The following is a 26,201-nucleotide window of genomic DNA, read 5'->3' on the forward strand; positions in this document are numbered from 1 at the left end:
AGCTCAGCAGGTGGCTCAGCAGGTGGCTCAGTGGCTCAGTGACTCAGCAGGTAGCTCAGCAGGTGGCTCAGCAGGTGGCTCAGCAGGTGGCTCAGCAGGTGGCTCAGTGGCTCAGCTGAGTCGCCGCTGCTCGCAGGTGGAGCCCAGCTGGCGGCTGGACGAGCAGTTCGTGGTGGACCAAGTGCACGACGCCTTCTCGACGGACGCCTACGCTTCGCACCCCATGACCTTGGAGCACGTCTCGCCAGCGGACATCACCAGGGCTTTCGACTCCGTGTCTTACGCCAAGTGTAAGCGCTCACTCTGACTGGGGATCTTCAACATTAATCTGGCGACGTTTACCATTTGCAAATTACATATCATCTACTAAAATAAAACTCTAAAACAGACGGACTGATATTAGAACTCACAGTCTGAACCGATGGACCTAAATATTTGAAATTTTGGAGGAAATTTTCAATGAGTACCCTAGGGATGTACTATAGATGGGATTTTTTAAATTACATACCAATAGGGGTGAGAAGGGGTGGGAATGTTTGTATTAAGTAAAAAACCACTCACTCATCACGAATTTTCCGGAACTATACCTATGACCTGCAGATTTGAAATATTGGCACGTGTATTCCGTATTTTACATAGACATCCGCTAAGAAAGTATTTTACGAAAATCAGCTCCCAAGGGGGGTTGCGGTAGCGTTAGATATAAAAATTTATCTCTTTTTCAAAGCCATTGCGTTGTTGGGTCTATCTCCGTATCCATGGCAACGATTTTTTGCATTTTTGATGCCGTCTGCGTCCCCCCCGGTGACGTTTTGATTATTTACTCACTTTCAGATCTTAATCAACTACCAATGCGGGTTGCGAGGGGTGTTAAAGTTTTAAAATATCCCGTCTTTCAAATGTATGTCCTTCAGACTTAACCTCATGTGTGATGATGTGTAAAGCCCGGGTAGTGCCCGGTACTTCAACTAGTCGGTACATATAAAACAGTACCGTGACTGACTTGACTGTCACACAACACACATCCTAAACCGACGGACCTAGAGATTTGAAATTTTTAGGGAAATTTTATTGCGTACCCCGCGAGTGCACGAAGAAAGTATTTTCGACAATAGTTGTGGAGGTGTTAAAGATCAAAATTTCTCTTTTTTTAAAATCTATTTCACATTGTCGGTGCATTCTTCGTCTCCATGCAAACGGCCATTGCATCGTTGATGTCTTTTACGTTACCTTTTAGTACTTTATTTCTTGTACTTTCAGATCTTAATAGATACTTAGGAGGCTGCGGGGGTATTAAATATCAAAAGTACCCGTATTTAAAGTTTATATACTACAGACTTAAAACTCAACAGTGATGATGTTTATATTACATAGTCATCAACTGTGAACGAGATTTTCCGAAAATTAGCTCCCAAGGGGTTTCAGCCCGGGCAACGCTAGTTTTAATAACGCAAGTTTTGTAACCTTAGTTTCTAATAGTCTTTCAAAATATTTGCTAGTCAATATAATGTCAGCTAAAAAAGTTTAAAAAAATGTAGCGTTGTCGATTAAAAACATATTAGCTAGTTTGTAAAGAATAATTTTTTATCCTTCCTATAGTTTCATATTTGTTTTACTCATGTTTGACCTCAGAACATATTCATAAAATTCCCAATATAATTATACTCCATCATTACCAAGAAACCTCAAGGCCACACTTAATATATATTTTTATTTTTTACAGCTGGTGCCGTGATCCGCATGATTGAGCACGTGATGACCCACGACACGTTCAGGAAAGGCCTGACTCACTATCTAAAAGCCAAGTAAGTACTTAGGAATGCAAGCTTAAAAGTTACTTCGTAAATAATTCCACCCACGTTAGACTTCTTTACTCGAAAAAATTAAGAAGTTTTAATATTTCATGATTTATAAAGTGAAAAATTTAAAGATTTATACTATTAACCAGAGTTTATAAAAATAAAACATTTAAAATGATGGTTAACATACTTGCTCGAATTTTGTTATCCATACGTTATCAAAAATAATATTATTTTGAAAGGTGTTGAAAAACATATACAAATACATCACTATTCACATTAAGATTTTTAAGGCTCATTATTTTATGTGCTTGAGAAAATATTTCTATACCCTAAACCACCCACGATCTGTTAAGAAATTAAAATTATTACTTCAGTATTAAAAAAAAAAATTAGTGTTTAATAATACAATTTTCTTTCTATATTTTATGACTTTAGGAAGTTAGTGTGTCGTATGTCATGTCACGTTGGCTTATGGAGGCTTTTCTTAATGAAAAAGCTACAGTTGTTAAATTTATTTTTAAAATCCCGAAATAATAACTTTAATCCATGCAAATTACTGAACTGATGACCCAAAAAAACGTAAAAGACTAAGCTTTATATCCAGATAAAAATTACAACAAATTAAAAAAAAAATTAACACTCGTTGAAAATTTGAAGAAAAAATTTGGTGGTCTAAAATAAAGAATTGAACCTATAATTTTGTTTAGCAAAGCAAAGGCAGACTTATAGTTCGTAGGGATTTTATTAATCTGACGGCATGTTTAGAGAAATACAAAAAAATTACTCGGCATTATTTAAAGATGTGACTTTTCAACTAAATATATCCTATGTCCAGCCAGCTTAGAGGTGAACGTGTTATCAACTAAATTCTAACGCTAAGTTTGGAATACTACCACAGCGGGAACGACACGGCGCGAGACCAGGACTTGTTCGACTCGCTGGTTGAACAGTACTACAAGGACTTCCCGAACTCCAGAGTGGATCTCCAGGACTTCCTGGTTTCCTGGGTTCGACAGACTGGGTTCCCAATCATCACCGTGACGAGAAACTATACCGAAGGAACGGTCAAAGTGTCCCAGGTAATTGAGTTGAAATTTTTTTATTAATTAGAACTTTATGTCCCTTCGCAAGTGAGGTTCTTTAAAGAAGGAAAGGACCTAAGATGGCCTGTAGCAAAAAAAAAATCGCAGTAATTTCTGATGCATATAAAGTAATGAAAGTAATACATTTATTAAAGCGAGGGTTATGCGTGAACTAGATTCCAAAGAGTTAATATGATGATGGAAATATAATTTTACAATCAAGCATAATGCCTAGGTATTTAATATACAAAAAAAAATGTTTCTATAATTATATTATCAACATTGTAATCATACCGAATAGGAAATAGTATCCTTGCGTATGATACCTATATCTGTTTCTTTTTTCTTTATTGAAAATCACCCAATTAGAGTTACACCAACAAGAGATTTCAAAAATGTCACGCAGAAGTAGCTGACAATCACTTTCAGAAGTATAAACTCTCTGTATATTTCAAGATCGTCTGCAGGTAACAGAACGGAAAAAGAATTTAAAACCAGATTAATGTCGTCAAATAATAATTAAAGTTGAATTTCTGAAGATGCTTGGGTGGTGGAATGAATAAATGAATCTCACCCCTCGACAGGAGAGGTTCAAGACGGGTGCCCAAGACACGTCGACGGCTGGGTCGAATCAAACCTGGTGGGTGCCCCTCACGTACGCCACCAAGAGCCACCCGGACTTCAACAGCACCTCCCCCGTCGACTGGCTCACGAGGAACGACTCCGAGAAATTGCTGGAGGGGCTGACCGTGGCCGATGGCGACTGGGTCATCTTCAACGTCCACCAAACAGGTGAGCGCTAGACTTTAGGTAAAAAAAAAAAAAAAATCGGTTGTCTGTAAAGTCGGTTTATGGACGATAATTAAACGTGACAACGTCATGACAAAACATTGATGAAATGATTGCATACTTTCATGAATAAAATGGAATCATTTTTTATTGAATCATCACTATTTTGTATGGATACAAAGAAGGAGTGAAATGAAATCTACGATTTAATTGATAAATAATTTACTTTTATTTGCACTCATTAATTCAAATATGTTTATTACTTTAACGAATAGATTATTTTAACTATAACTTTTGTACATGTTTTCTATTTAACTACTTCCAAATCTGTGTTATTCTGTTAAGGATGGGACGATGATAGGAAAAGCAGGAAACGAATGGGAGTGTTTCAATGTTTAATGTGCCTCGAAAAAGTCAAATCGATGGTTGATCCGATCGAGTGGAAGAGATATAGATGCGGCGCAAGCGTACAATGAGCGTAACGGGACACATAGTAACGGGACACCGTGCGTGACGGGACAATGAGTCATCCTTTTTCCGTGCGCGAAGCCTGGCGTTCATCGATTTATTAGACGTTGTCACGTCAAAAAAAATAAAACAGTTAAGCATAAAAACCAGATCACGTGATCGGCATCGCTTAAGGGCCCCGCCTACCTGGACACACATACGGTGTGCAGAGCTTCAGGAAAAACAACGCGATTTCAAAACTACTCAAGATATCCGAGTGGGGCCTATTTACGAATAGCATTTAAGAGTTCGCTGAGGGCCGAAAAGTACTTTCAATTTTGGATTAAGTTTTTAAACTGTATTTTTAGACGCGTTAAAATGGCTAAAACGCGTGTTTTCAGAGTAGTTTTTAGGCATAAAACAATCAGTACAGATTCTTGAAAGCACTTAAGGGACTTGCATAACACCTTTATCTTCATTTCTCCGCCATATAATGTTACGGTCACCGCTCAAATTTCACAGTTATCCTGTGACGACGAGACGAATGCGCGCCAGTTCAGATACTTGCGCTCAGAGGCTATATACCGCGCTAGAAGCACCAGCGAGCGTCGCGCTTATCATCCCGCTTCACTAACACACATACACCCCTGACGAGGCGGGCCAAATATCGGCTGGAGTGGCGCATGCGCAGGTTTCTACCGCGTGAGCTACGACGAGGCCAACTGGCGGCTGCTGGCGCGGCAGCTCGACAGCGACCAGTTCGAGGTCATCCCGGCCGTGAACCGCGCCCAGATCCTCAACGACGCCTTCGCGCTGGCCGAGGAGGGCCGGCTGGACTACGGGCTGGTGGTGGGGCTGCTCCGGTACCTGCCCCGGGAGACGGACTACATCCCGTGGGCAGCGGCGCTCCAATGCGTGACCACCCTCAACGACAAGGTCAAGGGGTCACCGGACTACAGCGTGTTCCAGGTACAATGTCGAACACTACTTTCATTTTTATTCTATTACCTGTCTGCCGCCAATTAGTATTTTTGGCACAATTTTAACTTTAAATTTTGGAAAATAATTTTGCCAGTCATTTTTGTTACTAACACTTAGAATTTTTCCGCCTCCTGTGCATTCCCATTTAATCTTTGTCAGGCTAGTTCCCATATCCCTTCCCAGCACTGTATCTAATTTTTTTCCAACCATCTAATGACCCAGTCTTATTCTCGCTTTGGTGCACATCCGTCGCCTGTAATTATTCTACTTCGAGCCGTGATCAAGACGGCTTATCTCGGCGTTCTACCAGGACACTGTTTTTTTTTCTAGGAGCTCTCCTGACACAAGCAGCCCAGAGGCACACCCACGAGTCATTCGGCTCTAGCTACCGGCACCGTATCGGGCTTAATTTACCACAGCGGCGCAGTTCCCACCCCACCCCCTCCATCCAGCCTTTCCAGGGAACCTGATCAGTTCACTGGCCGGTCACCAACCCCGGCTGAATCCAAGGACGCCCATCGGTCTGCGAATGCACCGCCTCTGCCCTATCGTGGCAGATTTGCGAGTTATTTCCCTTGGTGTGTTTGAACGTCCGCTAAACGCCTGGCCCCTGGCTCCTCATGCAACAAGTAGTTCATTTCCAAGCCACCAGAGCACTGCACTAGTCCCCTCCATAAGCTCTATGCATCCCGTGCGAGAGATACGAGAGTCGATCTCTCCTTGTTTCGGACACCCCTCAGTAGGTCGCGCTGACATCGGCCAGTACCACCAACTTTGAGATATCGAAGTCTGTATTTCTCGACCACCCCCTCGGAAATATTCGGAACCTTTCGGTCCGGAAGCCGAATTCTCCCCCCCCCCTTTCATTTTGATTGGCTTCACCTTTTTAATTACGAGTCGCTGCCGCCCCCAAAATACTTCGCGCCGCGAGAGCAGACTGACAACATCGCATCGTCGGCGAGCCGCACGACAAGACTTCAGTCCGGTTCGTCGTGCAAATATGTAGTCAACTAGGCAAGGGATGTTCTCCCTACAACTCAGTAGGTAACTGCTCCCTGATGATGGCGACTGCAATGTCAACGGAAACGTCGGTGAATTATTTGCCAAGGACACGGCTACAACCCAGAAGCCAAGCTACTTCAGCCAGTGGCCGTGAAAGCCTGCGAACATTATTTTTAAAGAGTTGTTTTGACGTGACAACGTCTAATAAATCGATGAACGCCGGTTGCACGCACGAAAAAGTGTCCCGTTAACAACATTGTTCCGTTACGCTGTGTCCCGTTACGCTCATTGCACGCTTGCGCCGCATCTATCTCTGCGGCAGCACACAACTTACATCTACACGTGAACTGTTTATAAAGTGAAGTGAAAAGTTCATGTGGTTTTAATTGCTTGTTAGAACAACAATTTCGGCAATAAAGGTTAATTATTCTTGCATTTTAAAAACCTGATTACTAGTATAATTTCAAGTATTTATTCTTTTATTATTAAAATTAAAATGATTCAAGTTTATTCATAAAAGTAACTATGCAATCATTTCATCAATGTTTTGTTATGACGTCACGTTAAACTATCGTCCGTAAACCGACTTTATAGACAACTAATTTTTTTTAAATCATTAATTGAAAGATGTTTGCTGCAGGACTTCGTTCTCGGTCTCCTGAAGCCCTCCTACGACGCGCTGGGATTCGACGAGAAGCCGTCTGACGACCACGTGACCAAGCTGCTCAGGACCCAGGTGGTGCAGTGGGCTTGCGACCTGGGCCACGGGCCGTGCGTGCAGACCGCAGTCTCCAAGTTCAGGGTCTTCATGGGCGATCCGGAGGGAAGCAGGCGAGTTATGGCGGTGACGACCACTTCGAACGGTGCCACCAGCGAGTTGGAAAAAAAAAAACTAGTGTCCTCCAGTCATATATAGATCGTAGAATTTCGTAGCAAGAGTCACTGAAGGAGGACTCACAAAGATTCCGCACGTCCATCATATAATTTTTTCCATTTCCACGCTACCAACAGACTAGACGACTTAAACAATGGTGAAAATTTATATTTTTATAAGTATATTAAGATTGACAATCATGAAAATTAAGCACTTAATGAATCATTTAACTCAATTTTTTTACATAGGCATCCGCTAAGAAAGTATTTTACGAAAATCAGCTCCCAAGGGGGGTTGCGGTAGCGTTAGATATAAACATTTATCTATTTTTCAAACCCATTTCGTTGTTGGGTCTATCTCCGTATCCATTGCAACGAATTTTGCATTGTTGATGCCGTCTGCGTCCCCCCGGTGACGTTTTCATTATTTACTCACTTTCAGATCTTAATCAACTACCAATGCGGGTTGCGAGGGGTGTTAAAGTTTTAAAATATCCCGTCTTTCAAATGTATGTCCTTCAGACTTGACCTCATGTGTGATGATGTGTAAAGCCCGGGTAGTGCCCGGTACTTCAACTAGTCTGTGCATATAAAACAGTACCGTGACTGACTTGACTGTCACACAACACACATCCTAAACCGATGGACCTAGAGATTTGAAGCAATTTTAGTTGTTAAAACTGTGATCAAAATTAAGTTAAAAAAAAAACACTTAATGAAGACAGCAAAAAAAAAATACTTAAAATTTTCTTGAGCTAGTAAAGTTTGTCGGCAATAGGTATCTTGCTAACATTTAGGAGGTTATCTCATCCGTTCGTCCGTCGAAAGTAAAAGCTTGGTAAGGTTTAGACGGACGGACGGATGGAATTTTCCGGGCCATCTGATTGGCTGCTGGTCACGTGATTGAAAGACGGACGGACGAGACGGATAATTTAGAGTCCAGCCTAACTACTACTTGGGTTCTGGACTCAAGCCACGTCCGTGGGATTGACGGAGTGCTCGTCGTTTCGGCGCGTTGCAGCCATCTTCAAGGCTGCAACAAGGCAAGCCGAAATGACTGGGACACCATCGTTTTTTGCGGACGTGGCCTCAGTCCAGAAGCCGTGAAGCGGTTATTCCCCATTTGTTTCAAAACAATTTTAAGCAGGTCTTAGATTACTGTAAAAAACATGGAGAAACCCCAATTAAAACACTCGATGTGCCAAAGATTTATGCGTAAAAAAACCAAACAAATTTAAAAATAAGTGTGTGGGTTCATGATCCACACACAACTTAGAAACATACAAATTAGAACAGTCATAAAAATAGAAATTCGTAAAAAATTCTACATAACATAGAATGTCATAAGTTAGAACGATCATAACTTAGAAACACATACCGCAGAAACACACAACTTAGAAACTTCGTAACTTAGTAAATCATACTAACATAACTTAGAAAAACCTTTTAGAACTATCATAACATAATACATGCACAATTCATAACTGTCATAGCTTAGAGAAACACGTAAATTATAAACACGCAACGTCAGAACACACAACTTAAGAATCGCCATAACTAAGAAACGCACAAGTTATAATAATCGACATGATTTTAGAAACACATAACATATGACGGGTTTAACTTAGAAGATTCTATCTTGTGTTTTTCTAAGTGGTGTGTTTCTAAGTGGCGCGTTTCTAAGTTGCGTGTTTCTAAGTGACGTGTTTCTAAGTTGCGTATTTCTAAGTGGCGTGTTTCTACGTTGCGTGTTTCTAAGTGGCATGTTTCTAAGTGGTGTATTTCTAAGTGGCATGTTTATAAGTGACATGTTTCTAAGTGGCGGGTTTCTAAGTGGCGTGTTCCTAAGTGTTGTGTTTCTAAGTGGTGTGTTTCTGAGTCACGACGGCCACCCCGCGGGTTCTTCAATGGGGCAGTGTTCGCGCATGCGCAGGGTGGAGCCGGACGTGCGCCGGACGGTGTACTGCTACGGCCTGCAGGCGGGCAGCTACGACGACTACGCCGCGCTGTGGAGGCGCTACCTGACCACCAAGGTGGCCACGGAGAGGATGCTGCTGCTGCAGATGCTGGTGTGCGCCGGCGACGAGACGGCTGCCCACGAGTGAGAACAAAAAAAATATATTGGTTGTCTGTAACGTCGGTTTACGGATGATAGTTTAACGTGACAACGTCATAACAAAACATTGATGAAATGATTGCATACTTTTATGAATAAAATTGAATCATTTTTTATTTTAATAATAAAATAACAAATACTTGAAATTATACTTGTAATCAGATTCTTAAAATGCAAGAATAATTAACCTTTATTGCCGAAATTGTTGTTGTAATAAGCAAAGAAAACCACATTAACTTTTCACTTCATTTTATAAACAGTCGACGAAACAGTTCGCGTGTAGATGACTTGTAATTAATTTTAAAAACTGGCGTTTAGCTATAAAGTTTAAATATAGTTATGAACAGGTTTTCATATAAATAAACTGTAATCAAAAAATCTATCATTAATTATATGAATCACCATAAATTTTTAGTCAATTGTAATATAACCTATTCTTACTGCACTCGCCGACAGCGTAACGGAACGCAGCGTAACGGAACAATGAGCATAACGGGACACAGCGTAACGGAACAATGTGTGTAACGGGACACTTTTTCGTGTGTGCAGCCGGCATTCATCGATTTATTAGACGTTGTTACGTCAAAAAATATTTAAGTCGCAAAAAGGAATTTACTTTTGCAATAACTCTCATTCAAACATTTGCAGCAAGGATTGGTCGTATCAAAAAAATTGTTTCAGACAAAAGTTTTGGATAGTATTTAGAAGTTTTGAGTTAACTGTGAACGAATTTTTGAATATGCTTACAAAGAGATTTATGGATTGGTTTCTACAAACCCCTCCCCCATCCCCTTTAGGTAATGATTGGTGTCTTAAAAAAAAACTTAAAAAAAACGGGATTTTACTACGCTTACGTAATTATTATAACTTAAAATTATGAAACGCATTTCACTCTAAAAGAGATAAATATTTTTTTTTTCTCAAAAATCCTCACCATTTGTCCGATTTAGTCCATTAACAAACTCGACTAAGATTTTCCATGTCTATATTTTATGTATCACGCTGGAAGTAATATGTGCGATATTACGACAGTTATCTTGTCCCTATAAAATACAGATGTACTGAGATAACGAAGGTTTTGGAGTTTAGTACCGATTGCAAAAAGTAATCTTCCTTCCAAATATGCCTAAAGATTTATTATGTTAACATACTTAAAAATAATTGGTTAGAATATCATAGTCATCACTGAATTTGACATTAGCAATAATTGCATCGAAATAAGTGGGTAATTCCACTTCGAATAACCAACATTTTGAAAAATGGCTGCAGTTCGACAATTTCTGATTTGTTTGGAAATTTGACAGAATGTTGACAACCTTTTTTAATTAATTATTTTCCAGATAATATTCGACAAGACTAAATAATATAATACACTCACCTGCATTTCGATCATTTAAATAAAGTAAGCTAGCGCAATTCACACTTCCTAACCTATTATTTCCAAATATCTACGGACAAAGGTTTCTGACTCATTCACACAGATTTATTGTAAAAAGTCGAGAGGTCATTAAATCTATAAGTTTCTCACTTTAGCTTCTTGCTTTGATCTTATTCTCGAAAGGCATAAGCAACTTTACAATTAATCTCAAACTTTCGTAGGGTATAAATCTGCTAATTATACTTGCTAAAAATATTTTCATATAACATTAAAATAAGATTGAATTATTTAGTTTTGTACTTAGGTTTGTTTCATTTGTTCAAATTTCCAGAACTATACTGTTAAAAAATAATTATGCCCCTCCCTTAAATTAAGCCAGATGACCCAAGTGTGTGCCATATGTGCAGTGCGTTGTTTAGCTATCATAGTTTTTTATACCAAACTATTGATTAACTTGAGTTTTGACTAAGGGTGTTTCCCTCAAATATAATTTTCGCAAGAAATAATATTTAAAAATTTTTTGAATTATTTTGTTTGAAAACTATTTCACCTAATGTGGTTTTCAAACTTAGAATAGCTGATGCCAACAGATAATAATTACACGTGTAACATGAAAAAACTAAAGAAAAAAGGCCTAATTCTATCACCCATAAAATTAAAATTTTGAAAACATGGTATGAACGGAAAATAATGGAGGAAAACAAAGTTTAATGTTATACATACTAAAACGAAATTGAGAAGATTGCGAATGTTATTCATGCTTACTGTGTTATAATAATGCAATGTTTTGTGATACTTTCGCCATGCCCAATTGTGTTTCAGGTACTTCATGAACATCAGGACCAACCACACCGGAATCAAAGAACAGGACGTATCTTACATCACCGGTTGGATATACAGCTCTAACACGGCTATAGAGAACTACATCAGTTTCCTGGACAAGCACTTCGACGATATCACAAAATAGTTAGTAATTTTATTTTAAGAAAGAAATAACCTACACGATCATCTTCCCAATATGTCTATTTTTCTTTTTACGTACATTTGTTTATTAATTAGTTTTTTCCCAAGTAATACTTAGTTTTCGTCAGTCTGACTTATTCGTAACAACCATATATATCTATAGAAATTTTTCTTAGTTATTAGTTTGACTGTTGTAAATTTGATCTAAATTTGTGATAACACTATCACATTAAGTATGTAGATGATATATTAGACATTTTGCAGTAGCATCACACAAACACACATATGAACGTATATATACGTTTATAGAAAAACTTAAAAAAATTATATATTGTGGGTTTTTTTTAAAGACACACAATATAAATGTTTTGAAACATGCACCCAATTATACTGGACTTTCTTCTAACCAATTAGAATTCAATTTTGTTTTTTAAATAAATATTTAAAAAACGTTATCAACAGAACGATTGTTGTAACACTAGCTCTCTACTTGTTCTCTTAACTACATAGTAACTTGACATCAATACTTGTGTTATGATATATGATTTCAGCGAAAACAGCTCAACAGCTGTCCTCGGCGAAGTGGTAACACTTTCATCCTTCATATGGACTAAGGATCAGTACAACAAGGTGAGAAATGCCTCTTGAAGTGAACGTAATTGATAGAGACCTGCAAAATTCGCGGATTCATTGACCTCTAGGATAGAATCCACAGTCCTTTAAATACTCTCGGAAATGACACCTGTTCATTGGCTACTGACGCGTGAGACGTCTCAACTAGGCTGTCCGTAATTCGGCACTTTCTTGGTTTAGTGTTTCCCATTGGCTCACAGTTCCCCGGATAAAATGTGGGCCAATCGCAGAAGCGGTACGAAGGTATAGTTGTTTTGATGCTAGCCTATCGCGAAATGAATCCGCGAATTTTGCATGTCTCTAGTAATTGAGTATATGAGAGTCACGGTCATCGAGAGATCAAATCACTCACCTCTCACCCAGTCGATCCTCGACAGAGTTTTCTCAAGTGGAGAATGTGGCGGACGTTGCCATTAGTAGGTTACTCCAGTCTTTCCGCACCAGTTGATTCCGTCAAAGCTTCACCCTCATCTCCCCACAGCTCATCCGCTCATATTCTGTTATGACCCCTCGTGGTCTCTAATGACCCTTAATGGTCTCTAACGACACCCTGTTTCCTCAAATGACACATCATGATACAAAACGATATATCACGGTCTCTAACTATCCCTTATGGTTTCAATGACGTCTAACAACCCATCATGGGGCTCTAACGACCCTCCACAGTCTCTAACATCAAGGTCTATAACGACCTATCGTGGTCTCTAACGATCCCACATGGTCTTTAGTGACCCATCATGGTCTCTAATGACCAATAATAGTCTCAGACGATCAATCGAGGTCGATAACGACGTCTCATCGTCTCCAGTGACCCGGACAAAAGAGACGCTAAGCCGTTGTCCACTCGCTGACTTTCCTTCCAACCGACTGGACGTCGTGTGTCGACGTCAGTAAGCGAAAGGTGTTCTTGGGTTCCAGTCCCAGGAGAGGCGAGCGCGAGAAACTGTCTCGTATGGATTCGAGTAAAAAAAAAAAAAAAAAGATACGCCAAGGTCGATGGAGATGTGGAATGGAACAGATGGAAGTGGGTGTCGGCTCGTCGACGGCGGATGTGCTCTGCGCAGCTGAGGCGGCTGCTGGAGAGCCACTCAGCGCAGCTGCACCTCGGGGGCGGCGCGGACGACTACCTGTCGCTGGCGCGGGCCGACATGGAGGCGGCGGCGGCGCTGGGGCGGCGCGTGGCGGCGGCCATCCGGGGCCTCGCCCCCGGACCGGCGTGACACCCCGAAATGGGGCCGTGTCTCACGTGATACTGGCTTCCAAATTCTTCACTGAAACAATGTCAGACGAATAAATTGTGTTTGTTAACCTTGTCGCTCTACTTTTGAATGAACTAGACTAGAATTTTCAATTTTGACGTGACAACGTCTAATAAATCGATGAACGCTGGCTGCACGCACGAAAAAATGTCCCGTTACGCACATTGACCCGTTACGCTGTGTCCCGTTACGCTCATTGTACGCTTGCGCCGCATCTATCTCTCTTCCACTCGATTTGCCTATGCGTCCGATTTCATTTCTAAACATTGACTAAAGTTTTAATTTCTAACATTGAAACTTTATTATTTAAAAAAAATTGGCTGTCTGTCTGTAATGTCGGTTTACGGACGATAGTTTAACATGAAAAATTATGGTGATTCATGTAATTGATGATAGATATTTGATTACAGTTTATTTATATAAAAAAATTGTTTATAATTATATTTTAACTTTATAGCTAAACGCCAGTTTTTAAAATTAATTATAAATCATCTACACGTGAACTGTTTCGTCGACTGTTTATAAAGTGAAGTTAAAAGTTAATGTGGTTTTCATTGCTTATTACAACAACATTTTCGACAATAAAGGTTAATTATTCTTCCATTTTAAAAATCTGATTACTAGTATAATTTCCAGTATTTATTCTTTTATTATTAAAATAAAAATGATTCAATTTTATTCATAAAAGTATGCAATCATTTCATCAATGTTTTGTTATGACGTTGTCACGTTAAACTATCGTCCGTAAACCGACTTTACGGACAACCAATTTTTTTTTATCTTTGAATTTATAATTAGCATAAAGGTGCATGATATTATATATATAACTAGTTTAATGAAAAAATAACAATTTTTCTCCAGTGACATAATTTTTTCCCCCAGCGAAATTACTTTACATATATCCTTCACACCAACATTCTTTATCTTCGTAATAGAGTTATTATTATTTTTGATCCCTCATGTATCTTTCACACCATTTTCAAGATTAGTTATCTAGAGCATTTTAGTTTTGTTTGCTGGCCACGATTCTGATTGGCGGATCCCGCAAACACAAAACAACCTGTTCCATACACAAAAATTACAAATTTATCTTCATTTATCCGCCGCATGATTAGTGAGTTCTGGTTACCCATCAACTCTCACACTTGTCCCGTGCACGACGAGAAGACTGCGCGCCAGTCCAGAGCCTTGCGCTTAGAGGCGACACCGCTCTGGGAAAACCGGCGAGCGTCGCACTTATCAACATGTGTGACCAAGGTGGAAGCTATTGAGTTAGGTTCAGGGGGAGTCAGAGTTTCAGAAGCCATAACAACGGCCTCTTGCAAGGAGGATAACATCAGGGTTCATACACAAAGTGGTTACCTCCACGTTTTGAGACATTCCTGTGGTTGGTTACCCATATAGTATTTAATCATTTATATATTTTTAAATTAGCTTCACGTTCACATGGTGAGCGGACCATACCACCGAGTTCGGGCATGGCTCATAATCAGGGACACCTGTATTTCGCGACTACATTTCGTGTCTAGGTATTTCACAAAATACTGTAGCTTTTCTCCTGTGGTTATTGGCTGAGGTCGGTGAGAGGTGTCGTCCCGCTCTTGACGGGGCCGATGAGAATGTGGTCACCGTACTGCTGCACCCTCACAATTTGCCATGACTCTTAGAAAATGCTACAGTGTTTTGTGAAATACCTTGACATGAAATGAAATCGCGAAATACAGGTGTCCCTACTCATAACTAATGAGCATCGAGACTGTCAAATTGGTTTGAGTCCCTCTATCGCAATGTTGGACTCTAACCTCGTGTGTACAACCCAGCCACGTGAAATTCCAGCGTTCGACTCCATTTGTGGCCCGCAGGGAGCTACTCGGCACACCCCGTATTCCACTTTATCGGAGATCGCTCGACCAGGCTTATCTGCTGTATCGAGGAAAAACAAGTTTTAGTGATAAAGGCTGTCGCCGCGAGGTGCTGGTGAAATGAGAATGTAATTTTTTCCTCTCTCTTGTAAAAGCATCGCAGGCCCATATCATTCTTAAGAGAAGATACGCATATTTGGATGTGAGATAATATTTCCTGTAGTTTGGGTATGGACGTTACTTTCACCTACTTATAAACGTGAAATTACATATCGGCAATTTCACCAAGATTCATAACAATAATTTCGACAGAACATAAGAAAGAAAAAATATCAGTGAGATACCTAAATATTATATAAAACGAAACAAATGCGATTGATTAATAATTTAATAACTTAATGCAAAGTAATCACTAAAAGAATGACGATAATGACTGCTAATTTTGTTAACCGGTAAAATATTTAAAAAGGGATTTGGGAGGGTCAGAATAAGCCACAGAAAAAATAACTACTAGAAATGAAGAGGTTATATAAATACACTTGCGTCTTAATGCAGATCCTATGTCATATATTAATATCCTAAAAAAAGCTTATTTGATGTTGGTTTCATTTTGTTATAATTTTGCTCAAATAGTAGCGAGATTATAAGTGAAAAAAAACTGGGTTTTAGAATTTCGTTTAGTAGCCTAGTTTGGTAACATAGCGCACTTTAGTTTAAGTAAATTGTTATTTTTAATTCCGATGAAGCGTGCAAACAAACGGCAATAGTAAATAATTGCTTGAATTTAATCATACACTAGGCCTACAAATTAAACTTAATGCGTTAGAGAAATCTTGTTTTTAATGAATACAGAAAATTTAATTCACTATAGTTTGGGCTCTAAAAAGAAAACTGTGTGTGCCACCAGCTACACGCAGGAATAAAATGTTGCTGGAACGTGTGTCGGCTTCGTGCGAGTGAAGTGAAAGCTGACCTACTTACAAGAAACCCAGCAATAAGAGCCACTGCATATAAGTTCCTCTGGTAGCTCAGTTGGTAGAGCGGTGGACTGTAGATCGAAACAAGTAGATATCCATAGGTCGCTGGTTCAAATCCGGCCCGGAGGAATTAAATTTTATTACATCTTTTGGCTTTTGGTTGAAAATTCCTGTCTTTCAGTAATATATAAATTCTATATTTATGATATTCCTTCAGATGGCAATCATATAAACAAAATAGTCGATAATGAACATTTTGCAAATCTGGCAATTAACGAAATAACGATATTCTTTCGAGCAGTAAAGAGAGCGCTGTGTCAACTTAAGATTGCATTCTTTAAAAGTACTTAAAGTGAGGTTACCTATCAAAAATAAGGGATGTGGTAGACTATTATGTTTGTAATGTTATTTCCTAATCCACGACACCGTTAAAAAGTTGATGATTCACGTATCATGGTCGCGACCACACATCAGATTAATGTAAAGAGCTGATAAACTCGTTGGTTTAGCCACTCAACGGAAGATTCCATTTTAAAAGATCTTGGTTCACCTAGCAAGGCGAAATTTATAAATAATTATAGGTAGACTCTCATTTATAAATAATTATAGGTAGACTCTCATTTAGTTTAAACGAATTTAATTTTATATAAAATGCCGATAACAGAATGCAAAATGTGTTTAATGTTTAAAAAAAAATTGAGTAAAATTCAACGTTTCTTGAACATTTAATTTTTTTCTTTATCTGTTGATCCATTAAAATTCTTTATAAGTATTTTCTCGCTCTGGAAATTCTAAATAACACATAATTATTTGTGAATAACATATTTTGTTATGTATAAACTAAATATAAACACCAATTTATGAACATCACTATTAGAAACCGTAACTTCTTCAAACCTTACCATCTGCACTTTTCACACAACCTCCCACGACAACTTGGTTGTAGTAGCAGACTACTACTTTAACTGACCAGAACGCCAAAAAATAAAGAACCTTTTCCATAACCTGAACACTAATTAACTTGAGAACAACTTTTGGAAATCAAAACGCCAAATGACTCAAGTACTACTCAACCAGAACGCCAGTAACTTCAGTACTACTCCCAGTAACAAGAACACCAAGTAACTTGTGTACTACTTCTGGTAACAAAAATGACAATTGACTTCAGTACTACTCCCAGTAACAAGAACGCTACAATGCTTGAATACTACATCTGGTAACCAGAATGCCAAGTGACATCAGTACTACTCCCAGTAACAAAAACACTAAGTAACTTGGGTACTATTTCTGGTAACCAGAAATCCAAGTGATTTGGTTACTCTCCCAGTAAAAAGAATGCCAAGTAACTGGAGTACTAAAAAGAATGCCAAGTAACTGGAGTACTAAAAAGAATGCCAAGTAACTCGAGTACTAAAAAGAACGCCAAGTAACTACAGTACTAACACCGGTTACCAGAACACCAAGTAACACGTTGCTTCCTGTACCTGTTGCCGGAACGCCAATTACATTTTTTTTGTAACGGTTGAGTTCCCTAAGTCCCAGAAGATACAGCTTACGTGAGTATAATAATAGCTCCGAATGTGTTGGTTAATTTGAATGAAGACAATATTAGAGTCACTGCTTTGAATTCCTATGACAAATAAATTACGTTGCCATCTAAGTTGTTCTGTTATACGGCCAATTTTGTAGTTGTTTAAAAGTAAACTTAGAGTAGCTTTGCCTCGATGAAATATTTTTAACCATAAATAAGCAATTCCATTTAGTGATTTAAAAAAAAGGTTAAAAAGCAGCTATTGTTTTAATGTCCGGAAGGTCTAGTATATTTGGTACTTTGCCATCGAAAACTGCTACCAAACTCAAAGAAAACTGCCAATTGTTTTGTGGTAGTCCCACTTTTGTACTGCTACCGAAGCTAGTAACTAGATGTATGCAGCTTCAGTACTTTGTACTTGAACGAAGACCATCCAACCAACTGCACTGACCGTGGATTGGCCTACCTACCAGGCGCTTGATAAAATGCTATGTCGTTTATTACTATAGCGTTTCTCACTCTTGGATTACAGTTCAGTGCAAATTACGTCCACTTTTGCTACACTGATACGAACCGGTTTTTTTAAAAATAAAAATTCATATTTTTTATTTCATCGATAATTATAATAATCTAATTTTTGAAAATTTACTATTTATTGGTATTTCTAAGAACATAAATAGTTTATTTTGACAGCATTATTACAGTTGTACATATTCTGAAAGGAAAAACTATCAATTATGTATACCAATTATTATATTACAGTAAAAACTATTTCTAACAGTTGGTCACTATTAATATCAAATAATTCCATTAATTATGTTCAATGGGGAAACACAACCAAAAAATTTTAATACTAAATTATATAAAAAACTTCATGACAAAAACGTTTGAAACCAAGATGGCTTCTTTCAGTTACGTTTCCTTAGAAGTAATAATTGTATATTATCAGATGACGCTCTTAATGAAATACAAAAAGCAAATGTAATTCCAAAATTTTATTTCCAAATATTCATTTACAAAATAACATTTTAAGTCATTTATTGAAATTTTTTATTACATTTTAAAGTTGTGTCCAAAACTTTGGTTTTCTTTGGGTAAATCTGGCAACAGAGCAAACCGAAACAAAAACTGCGCTGAAAAGCAGATATCGTGCATTGGTAAGATGGAGTAAATGTCCATTTAAATGCACACTGAAATATAAGCATGAGGCACTATAGAGACACAAGGTATAGTTTGGTAGCAAAGAATATTTGAATCAGACATACATCTGATTTACTTAGTTGTTCACTTGACCCTCCTTGAACGGCCCTTGGAGAGAAATATGCAAGCATAATAAGACAAACTATTTTGATGTTTGAGCGGCCGATTAGGGAACAGAACCCAGATCCTCTGGAAATCGATTCCACTTTCTTATATTGCACAACCTTTCTCCTTCTGTGCTCTGAGTAGTCCTCATCTCGGCAACGAACTCTCCAGATGCATAAAGTCACCTTAAAATCCTTAGCTGCATTCATTATCTTGACGTGAGAAATGACTCTTTGTGACAGCCAGCGAGTTGCTATTTCAAAATTTCTGTTTCCCATAGTTTTCTAGGGACACTGTCAATCACATCTAAATAATCCAGCATGAAATATTTTTGCGACCGCCGTTTGGCCTGCACTCGTTCGTCAAACGTTATTTAACATGTTTCTTTTAGGTCTATAAATACTTACGATAAAATCATTCAACATAAAAGCTTTCAATGTAAATATTTTCAGTCTAAAATAATCCTTTCCAAGTTAAGCTTGAAATAGTTTTATCTCCCCGGAATAATGCATCTTGCTACAATATCCTTGGGATTTATCATCGACCGTTACTGTGTCTAACGACATATCTGTCGATAAAACACAAAAGAAAAAAAAAACAGGAGATACTGTATTTTGTAATATTGGTTTTATTTCGTCAATGCTGTTATTTGTTTAGTACTGTTGAAACACAGGAAAAAAAAAACCCAGAAACTAGTACTGACGTGTTTAAGCATACATTTCATTAATGAACAACGAACAATCGTATCCACAGCATTTTACCCGCTAGCTCGTATTCTGAGACATACTGTATCACCCGAGTTGCGAGATTAATGCGGCTATCGATTTCTACACACAATTCTGAGTTCCTGAGATAAAACTTGTTATCACAGAGCATCGTTATCTGCCGCGCGTATCCTCATTATTATTTTTTTCTGTACAGATTCAGAAATAAAAAGCGAAGCAGGAATCACAAGTAAAACCAAGCTCCCGCCCATTTGCATAGCAGTCTTTCTACTCTGTCCAACTCTTCTTCCAGAACCATCCTTCTGTTTCCTGTAACCAACCTGCTTGTAATTAATGCATGAAATTTTGCATCCCGCATGTCAGTGGCCAGGGTTTTCCCTGCGTCTATTCAGGATTTACCTGGGCCCAACTTATCTAGTTTTAACTTATAATAGTCAGTGAGGGGAGTTAGCCATGGCTAAAACGTTGCCATGGCTGGCCAATCCCCTCCTAGAACATGATGCATGCTTCCTCTCCTGCATGGTTCATAACCTGCATGCTTAGAGCGTATAGGCTTCGGCTTGAGACGCACTTAGAGTCATCCCTACCCAGACCCCTCCCAAATACACTTAGTTATTAGTTAGGTTAGGGGAAAAAAACAAGCAAAAAGTATTTAAGAGCACATTATTTTATAGCAAGTCAGATGTCATTTTTAATAATCCAGAGATTTTAGTTCAGAGAAGATTTTGGAGTTAAACCGTGGGGTTTGTCGAGGCTATGACTTATCAGAGCGTAACGAAAAGTGTAACTTTAAGGAGTGGAGGAGATATAGCGAATAAAGTAGGGAATCAGATCATGTCAGATTCTTTGCAGGTTTTCTTGTCATGTGTTTGTTTCGATCGCGAAATTCCTGTGTGAACCTCATATTTGTGTGTTTTATTGTTTGTTTTCATCGTTCAAGTGAATGATTAAATATTTAGTTTTATCGTTAAAATATTATATTCCTGCGACACAGAAATGTGCTCTCCTCGTGACTTTGGTATAAAGGTTTAATGCATATGTGTTGCTGGTTGTCTAACATGCAGGCAACTGAGACTTGCAGCCGTAAACTGCAGGCGGCAACATGTAGAAATGTAAAAATGAATCCATCCGAATACGAAAAATAATAGTTTTACGCCATTACTGACGTGGCTTTGCAAACTTTACGTTACTCTTAAAGGCATTCGTGACGAATGGAAACACAATCTCAAAAGTTTCTGCCATAATTGGGTAACTAAGTGTGCTATAGTCTGACTCTCCCTGAGTAAGCAGTGAATTGTTTTGTACGAGACAAAATAATAAAAGCTGTTTATTCGTAGTTTCTGAAATAAAAATTCTTTAACAGCCGGAATGTTGAGTGATCAGAGCGTATCGGAAAGTAGCGTAAAGAAAAAAAAATGTTCAATGCTCAGAGCGTTGCTATTCGGCGCCATGTTTGTTTCAATTGGATGTGACGTGGACTTATTGCTGCGCTCACGACAATTGCACGCACACGGCGCATACTTTATTCTGAAACGTATTAACACTACAAGAAACTGAATTTTGCGTGTCGCAACACAGATTTGAAAACACAAAATACCCAAATAACCTGTTAATGTACTGTACTAGCATAATCGTTAAAGCCCTTGCAATCGGGAATCCACGTATCTTATTCTGGCCCTGAAGTTACTTGCCGAGAACTCAGATGGCAGCAGCAACAGCCACGGCGCTGCCTGCAGCGCCGCTAGTGAGAGGACGTAGAACTACACCCAGTTTTTTTTTAAGAACTCACGTGGCAAATACGGACACAATGGGTTTTTGATGCGTAGACACCTCAGCTCCCGGTACACGGCGTTTGGTAGGAGCAATTCCGAGAAACGGAACGGAATTCGATGAACGGAAATGTGACACAGATATGGCGGATCTACGTGTAACAACATACACCCGTATATAGTCACTTTCGTAAACATTATAGCTCATACCAAATGTATCGGTGTGGCAAATGAATAATTATGATAGCGAAACTACCCCGGAATATACTGGTAAACTAAAATACTCATAAGAATAAGTAATCTCAAGTTTTAAAATACCTAAGAAAGATGGAATTATAATTATGAGAGCCTATTACATGATCTCCTTGTAATATGCGAACGGGCTTGGTAGCATAGCTGTAAAAACGCTCGTTTGCTTCCCTCAAGGGACGTGGTTCACTGGGAAATATTTTTCTTCTTCTTTAAATAAAATTATAATGTTATATAATAATGTTGAATCATCTCAACAATGTTAAGGTTTGTATGTAGTAATAATTTACATACTGATTTCAGTCGTATAGGAAAAAAAACAAATGTACAAACTTAGTGTTATAATATGTGTTTTAAAATGTTCCCGGCTAACATTTTAATAATACCAAAGAAGTTTAACGTCAAACGTGTACGGAAACATTAAATTATTAACTTTTTTATGAATATTAATTGTTAAGTGAATTTTTACAAGATGGACAGTATTTTAATAAAAATCACTTGTCGAAAATATTATTTGCAACATGAACAACACCAGAACAAGAATTTGCTCGCTACCGAAGTTAGGTGTTTGTTCATCACTGGCGAGTACTCCAAGACTGGCTCACAATTTTTTTATTTGAATCCAAATTTTGTTCACTTCAGATTTAGCGGGACAGCTCTTGATCCAAGAGGGAATCTAAGAAATACGTGGCAGCGTGAGAAGAGGGCGTTACGCAAACTCTTTTCCAAGAAACTGCGATAACACCCGCGCACTATCTTCAAGACCCGAGCTGAACACTTCATTTAACAGGAATACTAGCCATCACCTGGCAGTTGCATGCTGTTCTAAGGATTAAGGAAGAACTTAGCGCCGTCACATTGGGCATTAGAGAAATAACCGCTTAGTTGTGTATGTGTTGGTGCGGTTGTATTGTATTCAAAAAGTTACCAATTTTACTGACTACCGTGCTCTTAGCAATGTTTGTTTCTCCACAGATAATTTGTAGAAATATATATTATTTGAGTTTAAATTTCATAGTGGCATTAGGCACCCTATCATATCAACATTGTAGTCTAGTGAAACTATAACGTCGTATGCAGTCAATCGTGAAATAATAAACAGTCTTGACCTGACTGAAAAAAGTAGAAAATTCTTGTTACATAATTTATCCCTTGCCCTGCTTCAAAGCAGATAAATAATTCTGTATAGATATTTTACCAATATTTTAATGTGACAGATATGTGTCTACCCGTCCACCATCTGGCGCTCATGTGTACAAAATAAAAACCCTTGATTAATTAATAGCTATAAGGAAATGGGAATTCGTTCTAAGAGAAGGTTTGCGGTTGTTAAAAAATTGGTTGTCTGTAAAGTCGGTTTACGGACGATAGTTTAACGTGACGTCATAACAAAACATTGATGAAATGATTGCATACTTTTATGAATACAATTGAATCATTTTTATTTTAATAATAAAAGAATAAATACTTGAAATTATACTAGTAATCCGATTTTTAAAATGCAAGAATAATTAACCATTATTGCCGAAATTATTGTTGTAATAAGCAATGAAAACCACATTAACTTTTCACTTCACTTCATAAAAAGTCGACGAAACAGTTCACGTGTAGATACTTGTAATTAATTTTAAAAACTGGCGTTTAGCTATAAAGTTTAAATATAATTATGAACAAGTTTTGATATAAATAAACTGTAATCAAAGATCTATCTTTAATTATATGAATCACCATAATTTTTTAGTCAATTGTAACATAACCTATTATTACTGCACTCGCCGACAGCGTAACGGAACACAGCGTAACGGAACAATGAGCGTAACGGGACACAGCGTAACCGAACAATGAGCGTAACGGGAGACAGCGTAACGGAACAATGTGCGTAACGGGACACTTTTTCGTGCTTGCTGGCCGGCGTTCATCGATTTATTAGACGTTGTCACGTGAAAAACATTATCTGTATTTTCACAAAAGATTATTTTGGAAACTAGTTACCAAGAAATGGTTTGTAATACTACAAGAAAGAAATAGTAAATCTGTACAACACGTGGCTATTGTTATTATTGCATATGTGAAATACGTTTCTCGAAAAAGGCGCATAATGTTATATTTTAATTAATGCTTCATTCAAGTATAATTTTTTTTATACAATGGAAAAGTCAATCGAATATTAAATAATTGGACATTATTTTTTGTTATTGTACTTATTAATGTAAGCATTTAATCTCGGAAATCTATTCAGGGAACGGTTTACAAATAACTTCAAATACTGTAGGTACTGAGACAACACAAAGCATAAATTCCCGGGTGAGAATCCGAACCCAGTATTACTGCGAAAACTATTTTGTAGCTATAATTTGTTTTCATGTACATGCAAAAAATTACCAATATCTGTAATTTGGCATGACTATATCTGTTCCATTTACAAAAAAAAAAAAAATTACAGCATAGGACCCGGAAATTTCGTGAGATCATTTAACAATTTAGACTCCGAATTCTTGTGATATTTAAAGAAATATTTCAATTGGTCCACAGTTATTTTGACACGTTACGAGCCAGCGGAAAGTGGACGCTGCAAACGCATTCGAAGTCGTTTAAAACGAGAATGTCTTCTCTCGAGGAGAGCGGCCAATATTCTAATAAAAAATTAGGGGCTTGCATTTTTCGAAAGAAAAAAAAAATATCTTATTGCTAGGGACCGGAAAAATTCGCGGGTTCAATGACCTGTAGGATGAACTCCATAGTTCTACGTGCACTCGGTCAAATGCCACCCACTCATTGGCTGCTGTATTTTGAGACGTTCCAGCGAAGCAGCCTGTGATTCGATAAAGCTTTGGCTGGGTGTTTCTCATTGGTCCAGAGTCATCCAGGTGAGTTGTGAGCCAATAGCAGAGTCAGCACTAAGGTATAACGATTTGTATTTTAGCCTATCGCGAAATGAACTCGCAATTTTTCCCGGTCTCTACTTATTGCTCATTAGACTGCAATGAAGTGTGCTTGCGCTAGGATTGTTTTTCTTGCAGACGAGGGAAAAAAAATCAGTTAAAAATCAGTCAAGCCTCAATACATTTTGCAATGGCAATATTGCTGTTTTAACCATGAATGTATCTTGGACTTATCTATTTTGTATAATGTTTTCCAACACCTATGTAAAAATAAAGGTGAATACATTTATAAAATTTATTTTTAACGAACGTGACTAGACAATACTGAAAAGATAACACGACAAATGTTAGGAAACTTGTCGAGAACGGTTGTTGAAATTACTTAAAATATGTGAAAAATTTATAAGTCTTAGTTAACTAAATGAGTGTCAGGATTGCAAAAAAAAAAAAAAAATACATATAATTGTTGCAAAATTGTCACAGCTTTTCCTACAAATGTTTCCGAGGATAATTTTTTTTTTTAAGTTTAACGAAGTGGATTATATGATATACTTATTTACGAGTCCCGACGTTATCAGATAACACTTATCAGCTCTGTTATTTCCCAGAATTTCATCAAGAGTTTCCTCAGCTGTAGATTAGCACCGCTACGCTTCGAGTGCAGCAGTCACGTAGGTTGCAATTTTTTTTCTTCTCAACAACGTGTTTTGTGTGCGTCATTTCTCGTGGTATGGACGACCGCGAGCGAACTAAAACCTCGCATGTTAAGTTTAACACACGTGTCCAGGGCTGTCCCAGGATTCACGACTCAAAATCTCTGCTAAAATTTGATGGAGGAAAAAAAAGAATGGCAAGGGGAGGGAACTAACTCTTGCCTGAGAAGGGAGTGGCTGCAGCTGATTGGCTCAGCAAGTAACTGCTCCCTGATGATGGCGACTGGAGCGTCGACCGAAACGCCTGTGAAATCTTAGCCTTCGACGCGGCTACAATCCGGAAGACATAAATGAGGAAAAAAAATAAACTATTTTTTTTATTAAAATGTATTTTAATGTGCTGGCCATTATGATTTTTATTAAAAAATTGAGCATTTATAAAACTGACGAGTGTATATATTTTTCGCAAATTATAAATATATCTTAAGATAAATTATTAAAGCCATTTTAAAGTAAGAACTAATTCGCTTATGGTACTCGTCGTGGAACCTACTTCTTAAAAAAATTAATAAATGTATAATTAAAATACTTATGTTTCATTGAAACAGCTTCTCACGCGTATTCCACTATCTAAAATTGTTTTAATTCACAGACAAAATTTTAGTTACAGGTTGGCTTAGAGATACAGAAATTAAGCATATTTATTTATTCGCAAAAATTCACACATCGTGATTGGACCGCAGTTGATTGGACACGCCCCTCTAGGACCGTGAGCCAACGATGCCCAGCTAGGAGAGAAGTAAGCGAATCAGGCAGTGCCAGTTAAAAAGGATAAAAATTTTCTCGCTGAGAAGACAGCCAACGGGAAAGCAAACGTGGGTTGAGCACACATATGATTTTTAATTCTACCCTGAGGCCAAACG

At 38.1% G+C, this 26,201-nt stretch overlaps 1 protein-coding gene and 1 non-coding gene across 2 annotated transcripts in view; both read left to right on the plus strand.

Annotated features, from left to right (window-relative positions):
* LOC134535380 (aminopeptidase N-like) overlaps positions 1 to 13,348 on the plus strand; it is a 28,432-nt gene extending 15,084 nt beyond the window's left edge. Inside the window, exons 7-16 of the mRNA XM_063374454.1 lie at positions 137 to 290; positions 1,724 to 1,805; positions 2,701 to 2,881; positions 3,469 to 3,676; positions 4,812 to 5,089; positions 6,744 to 6,934; positions 8,910 to 9,077; positions 11,293 to 11,436; positions 11,985 to 12,063; positions 13,131 to 13,348. Of these exons, the coding sequence (XP_063230524.1) occupies positions 137 to 290; positions 1,724 to 1,805; positions 2,701 to 2,881; positions 3,469 to 3,676; positions 4,812 to 5,089; positions 6,744 to 6,934; positions 8,910 to 9,077; positions 11,293 to 11,436; positions 11,985 to 12,063; positions 13,131 to 13,286 (1,641 nt within the window). The 3' untranslated portion in view covers positions 13,287 to 13,348. The remainder of the gene's footprint in view (positions 1 to 136; positions 291 to 1,723; positions 1,806 to 2,700; positions 2,882 to 3,468; positions 3,677 to 4,811; positions 5,090 to 6,743; positions 6,935 to 8,909; positions 9,078 to 11,292; positions 11,437 to 11,984; positions 12,064 to 13,130) is intronic.
* A 2,856-nt stretch (positions 13,349 to 16,204) lies between these two features.
* Positions 16,205 to 16,293, plus strand: Trnay-gua (transfer RNA tyrosine (anticodon GUA)). The gene is given in 2 exon segments: positions 16,205 to 16,241; positions 16,258 to 16,293. It is a non-coding gene; the product is annotated as a tRNA-Tyr (tRNA).
* Positions 16,294 to 26,201: the final 9,908 nt, after the last annotated feature.

Source organism: Bacillus rossius, chromosome 8, assembly GCF_032445375.1.
Source record: "Bacillus rossius redtenbacheri isolate Brsri chromosome 8, Brsri_v3, whole genome shotgun sequence".
NCBI lineage: Eukaryota > Metazoa > Arthropoda > Insecta > Phasmatodea > Bacillidae > Bacillus > Bacillus rossius.